This window comes from Anomaloglossus baeobatrachus, chromosome 11 (assembly GCF_048569485.1).
Source record: "Anomaloglossus baeobatrachus isolate aAnoBae1 chromosome 11, aAnoBae1.hap1, whole genome shotgun sequence".
In the NCBI taxonomy this organism is placed as follows: domain Eukaryota; kingdom Metazoa; phylum Chordata; class Amphibia; order Anura; family Aromobatidae; genus Anomaloglossus; species Anomaloglossus baeobatrachus.
In genome coordinates, this window is record NC_134363.1 from 2,799,689 (window position 1) to 2,818,169 (window position 18,481).

The 18,481-nt window shown below is 54.4% G+C and overlaps 1 protein-coding gene across 1 annotated transcript in view; it reads left to right on the plus strand.

Moving 5' to 3' along the window:
- The first annotated feature begins 9,467 nt into the window (after positions 1-9,467).
- Positions 9,468-18,481, plus strand: part of MICOS10 (mitochondrial contact site and cristae organizing system subunit 10) — a 59,744-nt gene continuing 50,730 nt past the window's right edge. The window contains exon 1 of the mRNA XM_075327794.1: positions 9,468-9,574. Within this exon, the coding sequence (XP_075183909.1) occupies positions 9,511-9,574 (64 nt within the window). The 5' untranslated portion in view covers positions 9,468-9,510. The remainder of the gene's footprint in view (positions 9,575-18,481) is intronic.

Here is an 18,481-nt window from a genome sequence, read left to right on the forward strand (position 1 = left end):
TGCGGGGTCTGTCACTCTCTACCTGTCCTCCATGTGTAGTGCGGGGTCTGTCACTCTCTACCTGTCCTCCATGTGTAGTGCGGGGTCTGTCACTCTCTACCTGTCCTCCATGTGTAGTGCGGGGTCTGTCACACTCTACCTGTCCTCCATGTGTAGTGCGGGGTCTGTCACTCTCTACCTGTCCTCCATGTGTAGTGTGGGGTCTGTCACTCTCTACCTGTCCTCCATGTGTAGTGTGGGGTCTGTCACTCTCTACCTGTCCTCCATGTGTAGTGCAGGGTCTGTCGCTCTCTACCTGTCCTCCATGTGTAGTGCGGGGTCTGTCGCTCTCTACCTGTCCTCCATGTGTAGTGTGGGGTCTGTCACACTCTACCTGTCCTCCATGTGTAGTGCGGGGTCTGTCGCTCTCTACCTGTCCTCCATGTGTAGTGTGGGGTCTGTCACTATCTACCTGTCCTCCATGTGTAGTGTGGGGTCTGTCACTCTCTACTTGTCCTCCATATGTAGTGCGGGGTCTGTCACTCTCTACCTGTCCTCCATGTGTAGTGCGGGGTCTGTCACTCTCTACCTGTCCTCCATGTGTAGTGTGGGGTCTGTCACTCTCTACCTGTCCTCCATGTGTAGTGCAGGGTCTGTCGCTCTCTACCTGTCCTCCATGTGTAGTGCGGGGTCTATCACTCTCTACCTGTCCTCCATGTGTAGTGCGGAGTCCTCCATGTGTAGTGTGGGGTCTGTCACTCTCTACCTGTCCTCCATGTGTAGTGCGGGGTCTGTCGCTCTCTACCTGTCCTCCATGTGTAGTGCGGGGGTCTGTCGCTCTCTACCTGTCCTCCATGTGTAGTGCGGGGTCTGTCACTCTCTACCTGTCCTCCATGTGTAGTGCGGGGTCTGTCCCTCTCTACCTGTCCTCCATGTGTAGTGCGGGGTCTGTCACTCTCTACCTGTCCTCCATGTGTAGTGCGGGGTCTGTCACTCTCTACCTGTCCTCCATGTGTAGTGCGGGGTCTGTCACTCTCTACCTGTCCTCCATGTGTAGTGCGGGGTCTGTCACTCTCTACCTGTCCTCCATGTGTAGTGCAGGGTCTGTCGCTCTCTACCTGTTCTCCATGTGTAGTGCGGGGTCTGTCGCTCTCTACCTGTCCTCCATGTGTAGTGTGGGGTCTGTCACTCTCTACCTGTCCTCCATGTGTAGTGTGGGGTCTGTCACTCTCTACCTGTCCTCCATGTGTAGTGCGGAGTCCTCCATGTGTAGTGCGGGGTCTGTCACTCTCTACCTGTCCTCCATGTGTAGTGCGGGGTCTGTCACTCTCTACCTGTCCTCCATGTGTAGTGCGGAGTCTGTCACTCTCTACCTGTCCTCCATGTGTAGTGCGGGGTCTGTCGCTCTCTACCTGTCCTCCATGTGTAGTGCGGGGTCTGTCACTCTCTACCTGTCCTCCATGTGTAGTGCGGGGTCTGTCCCTCTCTACCTGTCCTCCATGTGTAGTGCGGGGTCTGTCACTCTCTACCTGTCCTCCATGTGTAGTGCGGGGTCTGTCACTCTCTACCTGTCCTCCATGTGTAGTGCGGGGTCTGTCACTCTCTACCTGTCCTCCATGTGTAGTGCGGGGTCTGTCACTCTCTACCTGTCCTCCATGTGTAGTGCAGGGTCTGTCGCTCTCTACCTGTTCTCCATGTGTAGTGCGGGGTCTGTCGCTCTCTACCTGTCCTCCATGTGTAGTGTGGGGTCTGTCACTCTCTACCTGTCCTCCATGTGTAGTGTGGGGTCTGTCACTCTCTACCTGTCCTCCATGTGTAGTGCGGAGTCCTCCATGTGTAGTGCGGGGTCTGTCACTCTCTACCTGTCCTCCATGTGTAGTGCGGGGTCTGTCACTCTCTACCTGTCCTCCATGTGTAGTGCGGAGTCTGTCACTCTCTACCTGTCCTCCATGTGTAGTGCGGGGTCTGTCACTCTCTACCTGTCCTCCATGTGTAGTGCGGGGTCTGTCGCTCTCTACCTGTCCTCCATGTGTAGTGCGGGGTCTGTCACTCTCTACCTGTCCTCCATGTGTAGTGTGGGGTCTGTCACTCTCTACCTGTCCTCCATGTGTAGTGTGGGGTCTGTCGTTCTCTACCTGTCCTCCATGTGTAGTGCGGGGTCTGTCACTCTCTACCTGTCCTCCATGTGTAGTGCGGGGTCTGTCACTCTCTACCTGTCCTCCATGTGTAGTGCGGGGTCTGTCGCTCTCTACCTGTCCTCCATGTGTAGTGCGGGGTCTGTCACTCTCTACCTGTCCTCCATGTGTAGTGTGGGGTCTGTCACTCTCTACCTGTCCTCCATGTGTAGTATGGGGTCTGTCACTCTCTACCTGTCCTCCATGTGTAGTGTGGGGTCTGTCACTCTCTACCTGTCCTCCATGTGTAGTGTGGGGTCTGTCACTCTCTACCTGTCCTCCATGTGTAGTGTGGGGTCTGTCACTCTCTACCTGTCCTCCATGTGTAGTGCAGGGTCTGTCGCTCTCTACCTGTCCTCCATGTGTAGTGCGGGGTCTGTCACTCTCTACCTGTCCTCCATGTGTAGTGCGGGGTCTGTCACTCTCTACCTGTCCTCCATGTGTAGTGTGGGGTCTGTCACTCTCTACCTGTCCTCCATGTGTAGTGCAGGGTCTGTCACTCTCTACCTGTCCTCCATGTGTAGTGCGGGGTCTGTCACTCTCTACCTGTCCTCCATGTGTAGTGCGGGGTCTGTCGCTCTCTACCTGTCCTCCATGTGTAGTGCGGGGTCTGTCCCTCTCTACCTGTCCTCCATGTGTAGTGCGGGGTCTGTCACTCTCTACCTGTCCTCCATGTGTAGTGCAGGGTCTGTCACTTTCTACCTGTCCTCCATGTGTAGTGCGGGGTCTGTCACTCTCTACCTGTCCTCCATGTGTAGTGCGGGGTCTGTCACTCTCTACCTGTCCTCCATGTGTAGTGCGGGGTCTGTCACTCTCTACCTGTCCTCCATGTGTAGTGCGGGGTCTGTCACTCTCTACCTGTCCTCCATGTGTAGTGCGGGGTCTGTCACTCTCTACCTGTCCTCCATGTGTAGTGCGGGGTCTGTCACTCTCTACCTGTCCTCCATGTGTAGTGCGGGGTCTGTCGCTCTCTACCTGTCCTCCATGTGTAGTGCGGGGTCTGTCCCTCTCTACCTGTCCTCCATGTGTAGTGCGGGGTCTGTCACTCTCTACCTGTCCTCCATGTGTAGTGCAGGGTCTGTCACTTTCTACCTGTCCTCCATGTGTAGTGCGGGGTCTGTCACTCTCTACCTGTCCTCCATGTGTAGTGTGGGGTCTGTCACTCTCTACCTGTCCTCCATGTGTAGTGTGGGGTCTGTCACTCTCTACCTGTCCTCCATGTGTAGTGCGGAGTCCTCCATGTGTAGTGCGGGGTCTGTCACTCTCTACCTGTCCTCCATGTGTAGTGCGGGGTCTGTCACTCTCTACCTGTCCTCCATGTGTAGTGCGGAGTCTGTCACTCTCTACCTGTCCTCCATGTGTAGTGCGGGGTCTGTCACTCTCTACCTGTCCTCCATGTGTAGTGCGGGGTCTGTCGCTCTCTACCTGTCCTCCATGTGTAGTGCGGGGTCTGTCACTCTCTACCTGTCCTCCATGTGTAGTGTGGGGTCTGTCACTCTCTACCTGTCCTCCATGTGTAGTGTGGGGTCTGTCGTTCTCTACCTGTCCTCCATGTGTAGTGCGGGGTCTGTCACTCTCTACCTGTCCTCCATGTGTAGTGCGGGGTCTGTCACTCTCTACCTGTCCTCCATGTGTAGTGCGGGGTCTGTCGCTCTCTACCTGTCCTCCATGTGTAGTGCGGGGTCTGTCACTCTCTACCTGTCCTCCATGTGTAGTGTGGGGTCTGTCACTCTCTACCTGTCCTCCATGTGTAGTATGGGGTCTGTCACTCTCTACCTGTCCTCCATGTGTAGTGTGGGGTCTGTCACTCTCTACCTGTCCTCCATGTGTAGTGTGGGGTCTGTCACTCTCTACCTGTCCTCCATGTGTAGTGTGGGGTCTGTCACTCTCTACCTGTCCTCCATGTGTAGTGCAGGGTCTGTCGCTCTCTACCTGTCCTCCATGTGTAGTGCGGGGTCTGTCACTCTCTACCTGTCCTCCATGTGTAGTGCGGGGTCTGTCACTCTCTACCTGTCCTCCATGTGTAGTGTGGGGTCTGTCACTCTCTACCTGTCCTCCATGTGTAGTGCAGGGTCTGTCACTCTCTACCTGTCCTCCATGTGTAGTGCGGGGTCTGTCACTCTCTACCTGTCCTCCATGTGTAGTGCGGGGTCTGTCGCTCTCTACCTGTCCTCCATGTGTAGTGCGGGGTCTGTCCCTCTCTACCTGTCCTCCATGTGTAGTGCGGGGTCTGTCACTCTCTACCTGTCCTCCATGTGTAGTGCAGGGTCTGTCACTTTCTACCTGTCCTCCATGTGTAGTGCGGGGTCTGTCACTCTCTACCTGTCCTCCATGTGTAGTGCGGGGTCTGTCACTCTCTACCTGTCCTCCATGTGTAGTGCGGGGTCTGTCACTCTCTACCTGTCCTCCATGTGTAGTGCGGGGTCTGTCACTCTCTACCTGTCCTCCATGTGTAGTGCGGGGTCTGTCACTCTCTACCTGTCCTCCATGTGTAGTGCGGGGTCTGTCACTCTCTACCTGTCCTCCATGTGTAGTGCGGGGTCTGTCGCTCTCTACCTGTCCTCCATGTGTAGTGCGGGGTCTGTCCCTCTCTACCTGTCCTCCATGTGTAGTGCGGGGTCTGTCACTCTCTACCTGTCCTCCATGTGTAGTGCAGGGTCTGTCACTTTCTACCTGTCCTCCATGTGTAGTGCGGGGTCTGTCACTCTCTACCTGTCCTCCATGTGTAGTGTGGGGTCTGTCACTCTCTACCTGTCCTCCATGTGTAGTGCGGGGTCTGTCACTCTCTACCTGTCCTCCATTTGTAGTGTGGGGTCTGTCACTCTCTACCTGTCCTCCATGTGTAGTGTGGGGTCTGTCACTCTCTACCTGTCCTCCATGTGTAGTGCAGGGTCTGTCGCTCTCTACCTGTCCTCCATGTGTAGTGTGGGGTCTGTCACTCTCTACCTGTCCTCCATGTGTAGTGTGGGGTCTATCACTCTCTACCTGTCCTCCATGTGTAGTGTGGGGTCTGTCCCTCTCTACCTGTCCTCCATGTGTAGTGCGGGGTCTGTCACTCTCTACCTGTCCTCCATGTGTAGTGTGGGGTCTGTCACTCTCTACCTGTCCTCCATGTGTAGTGCGGGGTCTGTCACTCTCTACCTGTCCTCCATGTGTAGTGTGGGGTCCTCCATGTGTAGAGAGTAGAGAAGCTATAACACTGACCTTCCTTTGAGCTAGTTGAGAATCTGGAGCTTTACATTTCTTGGTTCCATTAAACTCTCAAAATGGCCAGAAAAAGAGAACTTTCCTGTGAAACGCGACCGTCTATTCTTGTTCTTAGAAATGAAGGAGAAATTGCCAAGAAACTGAAGATTTCCTACAGCGGTGTGTACTACTCCCTTCAGAGGAGAGCACAAACAGGCTGTAACCAGAGTAGAGGGAAGTGGAGGCCGCGCTGCACAACTGAGGAGAGCACAAACAGGCTGTAACCAGAGTAGAGAGAAGTGGGGGCCACGCTGCACAACTGAGGAGAGCACAAACAGGCTGTAACCAGAGTAGAGAGAAGTGGAGACCGCGCTGCACAACTGAGGAGAGCACAAACAGGCTGTAACCAGAGTAGAGGGAAGTGGGAGGCCGTGCTGCACAACTGAGGAGAGCACAAACAGGCTGTAACCAGAGTAGAGAGAAGTGGAGGCCACGCTGCACAACTGAGGAGAGCACAAACAGGCTGTAACCAGAGTAGAGAGAAGTGGAGGCCGCGCTGCACAACTGAGGAGAGCACAAACAGGCTGTAACCAGAGTAGAGGGAAGTGGAGGCCGCGCTGCACAACTGAGGAGAGCACAAACAGGCTGTAACCAGAGTAGAGGGAAGTGGGAGGCCGCGCTGCACAACTGAGGAGAGCACAAACAGGCTGTAACCAGAGTAGAGGAAAGTGGAGGCCGCGCTGCACAACTGAGGAGAGCACAAACAGGCTGTAACCAGAGTAGAGGAAAGTGGGAGGCCGCGCTGCACAACTGAGGAGAGCACAAACAGGCTGTAACCAGAGTAGAGAGAAGTGGAGGCCGCGCTGCACAACTGAGGAGAGCACAAACAGGCCTGTAACCAGAGTAGAGGAAAGTGGAGGCTGCGCTGCACAACTGAGCAACAAGACACGTACATTACAGTCTCTAGTGTGAGAAATCCACGCCTCACAGGTCCTCAACTGGCAGCTTCATTACATAGCACCCGCAAAACACCAGTGTCACCGTCTACAGTGAAGACTCCGGGATGCCGGCCTTCAGGGCAAAGAAAAAGCCATATCTGAGACTGGCTAATAAAAGGAAAAGATTAATATGGGCAAAAGAACACAGACATTGGACAGAGGAAGATTGGAAAAAGTGTTATGGACAGACCAATCGAGGTGTGAGGTGTTTGGATCACACAGAAGAACATTTGTGAGACGCAGAACTACTGAAAAGATGCTGGAGGACTGCCTGACACCCTCTGTCAAGCATGGTGGAGGTCATGTGATGGTAACGAATATAACATATAATATAATGAATCACCACATATGATTACCCCGAACATACGGAGCCCACACATATTACAAGCCCCTGCACATAACGACTCCCCACAAGTAACGAGCCCCCGCACATAACGATGCCTTGCATGTAACATACCTTGGACATAACGAGCCACCAGATGTAACAAGCCCCCGTACGTCGCTGGAAATAGGAGGAACATTAGAGGTGACAGAATGTGCATTTTTCTCTTTGTGGCCCTTACATTATGTTGTATGCGTTTGCTGTTATCGTTCTGCCCAGGAGTCTTCTTCTCCGGTCGCTGTCATCGCACGATAATGAAAACCAAAACTCAGGAGCAGAAATGCATTTATTTCCCCGTACTTTTATTTCTCCCCATCTCTCAGCACAAGGTAAGGTCAAATAAATGATCTACAACTCGCTCTGCACAGAAATAAGACAAGTAACGAAAAAGTGTCCAGGCCAGGGGAGCCCACTGCCCGCATATGTCAGGGAAGCCCACTGCCCGCATATGTCAGGGAAGCCCACTGCCCACATATGTCAGGGAAGCCCACTGCCCGCAGATGTCAGGGGAGCCCACTGCCCGCATATGTCAGGGAAGCCCACTGCCCGCAGATGTCAGGGAAGTCCACTGCCCGCATATGTCAGGGGAGCCCACTGCCCGCATATGTCAGGGGAGCCCACTGCCCGCATATGTCAGGGAAGCCCACTGCCCGCATATGTCAGGGAAGCCCACTGCACGCATATGTCAGGGGAGCCCACTGCCCGCAGATGTCAGGGAAGTCCACTGCCCGCATATGTCAGGGGAGTCCACTGCCCGCATATGTCAGGGAAGCCCACTGCCCGCATATGTCAGGGAAGCCCACTGCACGCATATGTCAGGGAAGCCCACTGCCCGCATATGTCAGGGAAGCCCACTGCCCGCAGATGTCAGGGAAGCCCACTGCCCGCAGGTGTCAGGGGAGCCCACTGCCCGCATATGTCAGGAAGCCCACTGCCCGCATATGTCAGGGAAGCCCACTGCCCGCAGATGTCAGGGAAGCCCACTGCCCGCAGATGTCAGGGGAGCCCACTGCCCGCATATGTCAGGGGAGCCCACTGCCCGCATATGTCAGGGGAGCCCACTGCCCGCATATGTCAGGGAAGCCCACTGCCCGCAGATGTCAGGGGAGCCCACTGCCCGCAGATGTCAGTGGAGCCCACTGCCCGCAGATGTCAGGGAAGCCCACTGCCCGCAGATGTCAGGGAAGCCCACTGCCCGCATATGTCAGGGGAGCCCATTGCCCGCATATGTCAGGGGAGCCCACTGCCTGCATATGTCAGGGGAGCCCATTGCCCGCAGATGTCAGGGGAGCCCACTGCCCGCAGATGTCAGGGGAGCCCACTGCCCGCAGATGTCAGGGGAGCCCACTGCCCGCATATGTCAGGGGAGCCCACTGCCCGCATATGTCAGGGGAGCCCATTGCCCGCAGATGTCAGGGGAGCCCACTGCCCGCAGATGTCAGGGGAGCCCACTGCCCGCAGATGTCAGGGAAGCCCACTGCCCGCATATGTCAGGGGAGCCCACTGCCCGCATATGTCAGGGGAGCCCATTGCCCGCAGATGTCAGGGGAGCCCACTGCCCGCATATGTCAGGGGAGCCCACTGCCCGCAGATGTCAGGGGAGCCCACTGCCCGCAGATGTCAGGGGAGCCCACTGCCCGCAGATGTCAGGGGAGCCCACTGTCTGCAGATGTCGGGCGGTGCCGGGGGAGCCACTGTCTGCAGATGTCGTTGTCGGGGGAGCCCACTGTCTGCAGATGTCGTTGTCAGGGGAGCCCACTGTCTGTAGATGTCGTTGTCGGGGGAGCCCACTGTCTGCAGATGTCGTTGTCGGGGGAGCCCACTGTCTGCAGATGTCGTTGTCGGGGGAGCCACTGTCTGCAGATGTCGTTGTCAGGGGAGCCCACTGTCTGCAGATGTCGTTGTCAGGGGAGCCCACTGTCTGCAGATGTCGTTGTCATGGGAGCCCACTGTCTGCAGATGTCGTTGTCGGGGGAGCCCACTGTCTGCAGATGTCGTTGTCGGGGGAGCCCACTGTCTGCAGATGTCGTTGTCGGGGGAGCCCACTGTCTGCAGATGTCGTTGTCGGGGGAGCCCACTGTCTGCAGATGTCGTTGTCGGGGGAGCCCACTGTCTGCAGATGTCGTTGTCGGGGGAGCCCACTGTCTGCAGATGTCGTTGTCGGGGGAGCCCACTGTCTGCAGATGTCGTTGTCGGGGGAGCCCACTGTCTGCAGATGTCGTTGTCGGGGGAGCCCACTGTCTGCAGATGTCGTTGTCGGGGGAGCCCACTGTCTGCAGATGTCGTTGTCGGGGGAGCCCACTGTCTGCAGATGTCGTTGTCGGGAGAGCCCACTGTCTGCAGATGTCGGGCAGCGTCAGGGGAGCCCACTGTCTGCAGATGTCGTTGTCGGGAGAGCCCACTGTCTGCAGATGTCGGGCAGCGTCAGGGGAGCCACATATAGACACATTAACGTTAATGGGTCTGTGCAGGTGTGTGTCCTCAGATGGACCGTGTATCTGTGTGCTCCATACTGGCACACAGGGACACACTCACATTCATCACGGACCGTGCAAAGGCAAAACGTGTGTGTTTTCGCGGGAGTGTCAGAGGCCTGTCTAGCAATAAAGTTATTCAAACATCCAAGGTCAGGACCACGTGGGGAGTCGGGCATCAGGTAACCTTGACTACGGAAGAAGCGTAGGGCCAAGGCCTGTTCTCGCGAGATGTAAAGTCATTTAGTACCACGGCAGGCGGGAGATCTCGCGAGATTTGTCACCTCCCCGCTGTCTGCGCTCTCCGCTAGGTCAAGATGTCGGAGTCAGAGCTCGGGAGGAAGTGGGACCGGTGCCTGGCGGACGCGGCTGTCAAATTCGGTAACGTTGTGAGGGGGAGAAGCGGACCTGCGCGGACATGACGGCGGGAGGCCCAGAACGTACCGGAGGCGGCGGCAGCATGTCTGTCCTGTCACCTCCTGTGTGCTCCGGGCCCGCCTGTCATGTACATACACAGTGACTGCACCAGCAGAATAGTGAGTGCAGCTCTGGAGTATAATACAGGAGGTAACTCAGGATCAGTAATGTAATGTATGTACACAGTGACTGCACCAGCAGAATAGTGAGTGCAGCTCTGGAGTATAATACAGGAGGTAACTCAGGATCAGTAATGTAATGTATGTACACAGTGACTGCACCAGCAGAATAGTGAGTGCAGCTCCGGAGTATAATACAGGAGGTAACTCAGGATCAGTAATGTATATACACAGTGACTGCACCAGCAGAATAGTGAGTGCAGCTCTGGAGTATAATACAGGAGGTAACTCAGGATCAGTAATGTAATGTATGTACACAGTGACTGCACCAGCAGAATAGTGAGTGCAGCTCTGGAGTATAATACAGGAGGTAACTCAGGATCAGTAATGTATGTATACAGTGACTGCACCAGCAGAATAGTGAGTGCAGCTCTGGAGTATAATACAGGAGGTAACTCAGGATCAGTAATGTAATGTATGTACACAGTGACTGCACCAGCAGAATAGTGAGTGCAGCTCTGGAGTATAATACAAGAGGTAACTCAGGATCAGTAATGTATGTACACAGTGACTGCACCAGCAGAATAGTGAGTGCAGCTCTGGGGTATAATACAGGAGGTAACTCAGGATCAGTAATGTATGTACACAGTGACTGCACCAGCAGAATAGTGAGTGCAGCTCTGGAGTATAATACAGGAGGTAACTCAGGATCAGTAATGTAATGTATGTACACAGTGACTGCACCAGCAGAATAGTGAGTGCAGCTCTGGGGTATAATACAGGAGGTAACTCAGGATCAGAAATGTAATGTATGTACACAGTGACTGCACCAGCAGAATAGTGAGTGCAGCTCTGGAGTATAATACAGGATGTAACTCAGGATCAGTAATGTATGTACACAGTGACTGCACCAGCAGAATATTGAGTGCAGCTCTGGAGTATAATACAGGAGGTAGCTCAGGATCAGTAATGTATGTACACAGTGACTGCACCAGCAGAATAGTGAGTGCAGCTCTGGAGTATAATACAGGAGGTAACTCAGGATCAGTAATGTAATGTATGTGCACAGTGACTGCACCAGCAGAATAGTGAGTGCAGCTCTGGAGTATAATACAGGAGGTAGCTCAGGATCAGTAATGTAATGTATGTACACAGTGACTGCACCAGCAGAATATTGAGTGCAGCTCTGGAGTATAATACAGGAGGTAGCTCAGGATCAGTAATGTAATGTATGTACACAGTGACTGCACCAGCAGAATAGTGAGTGCAGCTCTGGAGTATAATACAGGAGGTAACTCAGGATCAGTAATGTATGTACACAGTGACTGCACCAGCAGAATAGTGAGTGCAGCTCTGGAGTATAATACAGGAGGTAGCTCAGGATCAGTAATGTAATGTATGTACACAGTGACTGCACCAGCAGAATAGTGAGTGCAGCTCTGGAGTATAATACAGGAGGTAACTCAGGATCAGTAATGTATATACACAGTGACTCCTCCAGCAGAATAGTGAGTGCAGCTCTGGAGTATAATACAGGAGGTAACTCAGGATCAGTAATGTATATACACAGTGACTGCACCAGCAGAATAGTGAGTGCAGCTCTGGAGTATAATACAGGAGGTAACTCAGGATCAGTAATGTAATGTATGTACACAGTGACTGCACCAGCAGAATAGTGAGTGCAGCTCTGGAGTATAATACAGGAGGTCGCTCAGGAGCAGTAATGTATATACACAGTGACTGCACCAGCAGAATAGTGAGTGCAGCTCTGGAGTATAATACAGGAGGTAACTCAGGATCAGTAATGTAATGTATGTACACAGTGACTGCACCAGCAGAATAGTGAGTGCAGCTCTGGAGTATAATACAGGAGGTCGCTCAGGAGCAGTAATGTATATACACAGTGACTGCACCAGCAGAATAGTGAGTGCAGCTCTGGAGTATAATACAGGAGGTAACTCCGGATCACTAATGTATGTAGACAGTGACTCCACCAGCAGAATAGAGAGTGCAGCTCTGGAGTATAATACAGGAGGTAACTCGGGATCAGTAATGTATGTAGACAGTGACTGCACCAGCAGAATAGAGAGTGCAGCTCTGGAGGATAATACAGGAGGTAACTCAGGATCAGTAATGTATGTACACAGTGACTGCACCAGCAGAATAGTGAGTGCAGCTCTGGAGTATAATACAGGAGGTAACTCAGGATCAGTAATGTAATGTATGTACACAGTGACAGCACCAGCAGAATAGTGAGTGCAGCTCTGGAGTATAATACAGGATGTAACGCAGGAACAGTAATGTATGTAGACAGTGACTGCACCAGCAGAATAGAGAGTGCAGCTCTGGAGGATAATACAAGAGGTTCAGTCTCTGTGGGTTGATAAAATGCCTGAAAAGTAAGTAGTTTCCTGCCATGTTTTGCTTGGTAAGTTCTTGGCCTGCTGCTGTTAGTGGTGTGAGGATATTCAGGGTTCGGCGTCTTTAATGAGTTATATTTGTGTTTGTGACTGATTATTGTTGCCGCTTCATTACCCGGTGTTTGGATGCAGATCTCCCCGGCGCTCCTGTATGTCGCTGTGTGATGTCACCCGCCGGGCGTCTTCCCTTTCTGCGGCCGGTCCGGTTCTTCTGCCGGAACGCTGAGTCTTTTGTGCGGATTTTTCCCATAGACTTTCATGAGATGTGAAAATTCCAGTTAAAAGCGTAGATGCTTCTTTGTTGCATTTATGTAGCAGAAACGCATCAAAAGCGCCTGTAATGAAGTTAATACCAGGAAGATTCAAAAACAAAACAACTTTATTTAAAGGATGACACCAGAGACAAAATGAAATAAAAACGCAATGAGAAAAAAAGGAATGGAAATTGGGCAGTGTCAGGAGCTGATCAGGGGACGTGGCCTCAGTTTGTGGTGTGCGCCTCCTCTACAGTGTCAGGACCTGATCGGATGCTGATGGGGGTACGCGGCCTCTGTTTGTGACGTGCCCCTCCTCTGCGGTGTCAGGAGCTGATCAGATGCTGATGGGTGTACGTGGCCTCGGTTTGTGGCGTGCCCCTCCTCTGCGGTGTCAGGAGCTGATCGGATGCTGATGGGGGGACGCGGCCTTGGTCTGTGGCGTGCACCTCTGCGGTGTCGGGAGGTGATCGGATGCTGATGTGGGGGACGTGGCCTCGGTTTGTGGCGTGCCCCTCCTCTGCGGTGTCAGGGGCTGATCAGATGCTGATGGGGGTACGTGGCCTCGGTTTGTGGCGTGCCCCTCCTCTGTGGTGTCAGGAGGTGATCGGATGCTGATGTGGGGGACGTGGCCTCGGTTTGTGACGTGGCCCTCCTCTGCGGTGTCAGGAGGTGATCGGATGCTGATGGGGGTACGTGGCCTCGGTTTGTGGCGTGCCCCTCCTCTGCGGTGTCAGGAGCTGATCGGATGCTGATGGGGGGACGCAGCCTTGGTCTGTGGTGTGCGCCTCCTCTGCGGTGTCAGTGGCTGATCGGATGTTTATGGGGGGGACGTGGCCTTGGTCTGTGGTGTGCGCCTCCTCTGCGGTGTCAGGAGCTGATCGGATGTTGATGGGGGGACGTGGCCTTGGTCTGTGGTGTGCGCCTCCTCTGCGGTGTCAGGAGCTGATCGGATGCTGATGGGGGACGCGGCCTCGGTTTGTGGCATGCCCCTCCTCTCCGGTGTCAGGGGCTGATGGGGGAAGTGGCCTCGGTTTGTGGCGTGCGCCTACTCCGCGGTGTCAGGGGCTGATCGGATGCTGATGGGGGGGGGGGGGACATGGCCTTGGTCTGTGGTGTGCGCCTCCTCTGCGGTGTCAGGAGCTGATGGGGGACGTGGCCTCGGTTTGTGATGTGCCCCTCCTCTGCGGTGTCAGGGGCTGATGGGATGCTGATGGAGGGGACGTGGCCTTGGTCTGTGGCGTGCCCCTCCTCTGCGGTGTCAGGAGCTGATGGGGGACGTGGTCTCGGTGTGTGGCGTGCCCCTCCTCTGCGGTGTCAGGGGCTGATGGGATGCTGATGGAGGGACGTGGCCTTGGTCTGTGGCGTGTGCCTCCTCTGCGGTGTCAGGAGCTGATCGGGGCTGATGGGGGGACGTGGCCTCGGTCTGTGGCGTGTGCCTCCTCTGCGGTGTCAGGAGCTGATCGGGACTGATGGGGGGACGTGGCCTCGGTCTGTGGCGAGGGGCCTCCTCTGTGGTGTCAGGAGGTGATCGGATGCTAATTGAGGGACGTGTCCTTGGTCTGTGGCGTGCCCCTCTTCTGCAGTGTCAGGAGCTGATCGGGGCTGATGGGGGGGGGGCGTGGCCTCGGTTTGTGGCGTGCGCCTCCTCTGTGGTGTCAGGAGCTGATCGGATGCTGATCGGGGGATGTGGCCTCGGTCTGTGGCGTGCCCCTCTTCTGCAGTGTCAGAAGCTGATCGGGGCTGATGGGGGGGACGTGGCCTTGGTTTGTGGTGTGCCCCTCCTCTGCGGTGTCAGGGGCTGATCGGGGCTGATGGGGGGACGTGGCCTCGGTTTGTGGTGTGCGCCTCCTCTGCGGTGTCAGGAGATGATCGAGGCTGATGGGGGGACGTGGCCTCGGGTTGTGGTGTGCCCCTCTTCTGCAGTGTCAGGAGCTGATCGGGGCTGATGGGGGGGGGGGGGGGGACGTGGCCTTGGTTTGTGGCGTGCGCCTCCTCTGCAGTGTCAGGAGCTGATCGGATGCTGATGGGGGGGGGATGTGGCCTCGATCTGTGGCGTGCCCCTCTTCTGCGGTGTCAGGGGCTGATCGGATGCTGATGGGGGGGACGTGGCCTTGGTCTGTGGCGTGCCCCTCTGCGGTGTCAGGTATGATCGGGGCTGATGGGGGGGGGACGTGGCCTCCGTTTGTGGTGTGCCCCTCCTCTGCGGTGTCAGGTATGATCGGGGCTGATGGGGGGGACGTGGCCTTGGTCTGTGGCGTGCCCCTCCTCTGCGGTGTCAGGGGCTGATGGGATGCTGATGGAGGGACGTGGCCTCCGTTTGTGGCGTGCCCCTCCTCTGCGGTGTCTGGAGATGATCGGATGCTGATGGGGGGACGTGGCCTTGGTCTGTGGCGTGCTCCTCTGCGGTGTCAGGTATGATCGGGGCTGATGGGGGGACGTGGCCTCCGTTTGTGGTGTGCCCCTCCTCTGCGGTGTCAGGTATGATCGGGGCTGATGGGGGATGGGGACGTTAGCTATGTTTTTGATACCGTGGCTGCCATGCGGTAAAGCTGCTCACGTGGCTGTCACCCAGCTTTTCCAGGCTCCTGGGTGGCAGATTGTTCATTCATACTCTGCTTTTCCAGGTCACAAGTTTGGGGAAATAATTACAGCTTTACCATTCAGGGTTGCAGGAAAGCTGGGTGACCTCATTGTAAACCGCAGAGTCGTGAGTATAACTTGTCACCCAGCTTTCCCCGTGTCCTGCATAGCTGAGGCGATGTAACTGATAGAGTCCGATGACTATCACCATTATCACCTGATCGGGCCTTTATAATCACTTTCCCTTTAAAGGAGTTGTCCGACATTAGCTTAACAAAAATTTTTGAGTTTATCTGTGCTGTATTGTCATATAAATCACACCTACATTGTTATTTTCTGTTTTCTAACTTTTGTTCCTCTTGAATTATACCTTTATTCTCTGCAGCTTCTTGTTTACATTCAGATCCAGCAAACATGACCACTTCCTGTGCAAAACCTCAGTCAGAGCTGTCACCGCCCGGCCTCAGTGTCCAGCCCCACCCCAGTGTCCAGCCCCGCCCCCTGCCCGCCCCCTGCACACACAGTCCCTGTCAGTATATTCTTCCCCAGCACCTGACCTGGTATCACTACAGCATTGCAAATAACAGCCCCACATCGGGGTCTGCACCGCACACACATGTCTCTGCACACGCACACACATGGCTCTGCACCGTACGCATGGCTCTGCACCGTACGCATGGCTCTGCACCGTACGCATGGCTCTGCACCGTACGCATGGCTCTGCACCGTACGCATGGCTCTGCACCGTACGCATGGCTCTGCACCGTACGCATGGCTCTGCACCGTACACATGGCTCTGCACCGTACACATGGCTCTGCACACGCATGGCTCTGCACCGTACACATGGCTCTGCACCGTACACATGGCTCTGCACCGTACACACATGGCTCTGCACCGTACACATGGCTCTGCACCGTACACACATGGCTCTGCACCGTACACATGGCTCTGCACACGCATGTGTGACGGGGTGTACATCAGAGCAAAGAGAGACAACAGGCCGAGGATGATCCAACAGGTTTACTAACAGGAATACAGGAACAGCACACGACAAGTCCAAATAAAACAGATTCGGGGGCACCTCCCGATAATCCAAAGTGCCAGATCACAACGTAATAGTCCTTTTCAGAGTCCCAGAAATCCCACACAATCCACTGGACGGCGAGGTCTGTCCGCAGATTCAGATCTCGCTCCCTTCCTCTTCAAAAACTCAACTCCCAACTGCATTTGGAAACAGGAGTGAATTGTTTGAGCTCGTGGGCCCGCCCCTCAAGGGTAGGGGTCTATGCAATGGTTGGGCCCACTAGAAGATTCTAGAAGGTTGGCTCCGAGATGTCTACAGGTTTGTGTAGTTGGCGTTATCCACTGCTTACGAAACAATGAGAAGTTCCCCTGGCTGTGTGGACAAGAGATAATTGCATTATGGGCCCAGAGACACAGGAGATGGGGGGAAGGTATGGTTACTTACATCCCAAGACATTTCAAAGTGTTCAGTAAGTACAACCAAAGGAAAGTGACATCACATCCTGACATAGTATTACAGCAAATACAGTGAGAAGGTAAAATACATCATGACAATTCCTTCCCCTCCCAACTTGTGTACGTACTAGGGACCTCTACAGGTCGCTGGTTAAGTACACGCAGGCATGGCTGACAGGACTCAAGGCTCCTCTTGCCTGGACAGTCCATCTGCATTTTGGTGTTGGCTGCCCCTTCTATATTGTATGGTAAAGTTATAGGGCTGCAGAGCCAGGCTCCATCGCAGTAAGCGTCCATTGTCCCCAGAGACTCTGTTCAGCCAGGTGAGGGGATTGTGATCAGTAACCACAGTGAATTCCCGTCCATACAGATACGGCCGTAGTTTCTTAAGGGCCCACACTACAGCCAGACATTCCTTCTCAACAGTTGCATAGGCCACTTCTCGGTCCAGCAGTTTCCGGCTGAGATAGGCGATGGGGTGCTCGTCCCCGGCTGCATTCCCCTGGCTGAGGACAGCTCCCAGTCCATAAGCAGAGGCATCCGTCTGCACAATAAATCTCCGCTTGTAGTCTGGAGCAGCCAGGACAGGATCGCAGATCAAAGCATCCTTCAGCCGGTTAAAAGCCTCATCACAGGCTGGAGTCCAGATCACCAGCCGGGGCATTGTTTTCTTGGTCAGGTCGGTAAGAGGCTTGGCCACAGTACTGAAATGAGAAACAAATTTTCGGTAATAACTGGCAGTGCCCAGAAAAGCCATAACTTGTTTCTTAGTTTGGGGTACAGGCCAGTCTCTAATAGCCTGGATTTTGGCAGGCTCAGGTCGGAGCTTCCCTCCTCCCACTCTATGTCCTAGGTACTGGACTTCCCCCATCCCCAATTGGCATTTATCGGGTCGAATAGTTAGGCCTGCTGCAAGAATCAGGTCCAAAATAATGGCTACTTGATTCAGATGTTCCTCCCATGTGTGGCTGAAGACGGCGATATCATCCAAGTAGGCACAAGCAAAGTCATCACATCCACGGAGGATCTGATCCACCATTCTCTGGAAGGTGGCCGGGGCATTTTTCATTCCAAAAGGCATGCTTAGAAATTCATACAGACCAAAGGGGGTTATAAAAGCGGACCGTTCTCTCCCTTCATCCGTTAGAGGGATCTGCCAGTATCCCTTACTGAGATCCAAGGTAGTGACATATCGGGACCCAGCCAGTCGGTCTAGAAGTTCGTCAATACGAGGCATTGGGTAAGGATCGCTGACGGTATGGTCGTTTAGTCGCCGATAGTCCACACAAAATCGAGTACTCCCATCCTTCTTGGGTACTAACACCACAGGGGAGGCCCAAGGGCTATGGGAGGCCTGGATTACCCCAAGCTGTAACATCTCCTCCAGTTCGTGCTGCATGGTGTTTCGAACTGATTCAGGTACCCGGTAAGGAGCCAGTTGTATGGGACGGATGCCCTGAGTGTCCACATGATGTTGGGTGACGGTGGTTCGACCTGGTTGGGATGAGAAAGCAGCCCGTCTCTGTTGAAGCACTTCCAGCATCTGGATTTTCTGTAAGGAGTCCAGGTAATCTCCCAGGGGAACCTGTTCCACAGTGGATGGGGCTCTCGCTGCTTCCACGAGATCAGGTAGAGAGTCCTCATCCTCTTGACCATCTTCTGAAGCCAACCGACAGCTTGCTATCATTGGAATGTTCCGGTCATGGTACTCCTTAATCATATTCACATGGACAGTCTTTTGCCTTAGCCCCTGATCATCTAAAGCAAGAAGGTAATTGGTATCATTCAGTTTTCTGAGAACCCGGAAGGGACCCTCCCATGTGGTCTGCAGTTTATTCTGCCGATGGGGAACAATCATTAAGACTTGTTGTCCTTCTACAAACTCCCGATAGCGTGCGTTACGGTCATACCATGTCTTCTGTCTGGTTTGAGCCATACGCAAATGACTCTGTGCAAAACTAGCAAGTTGGGCCAAGGTTTCTCGCAGCTTTAGGACATAAGGGACAACAGGGGTT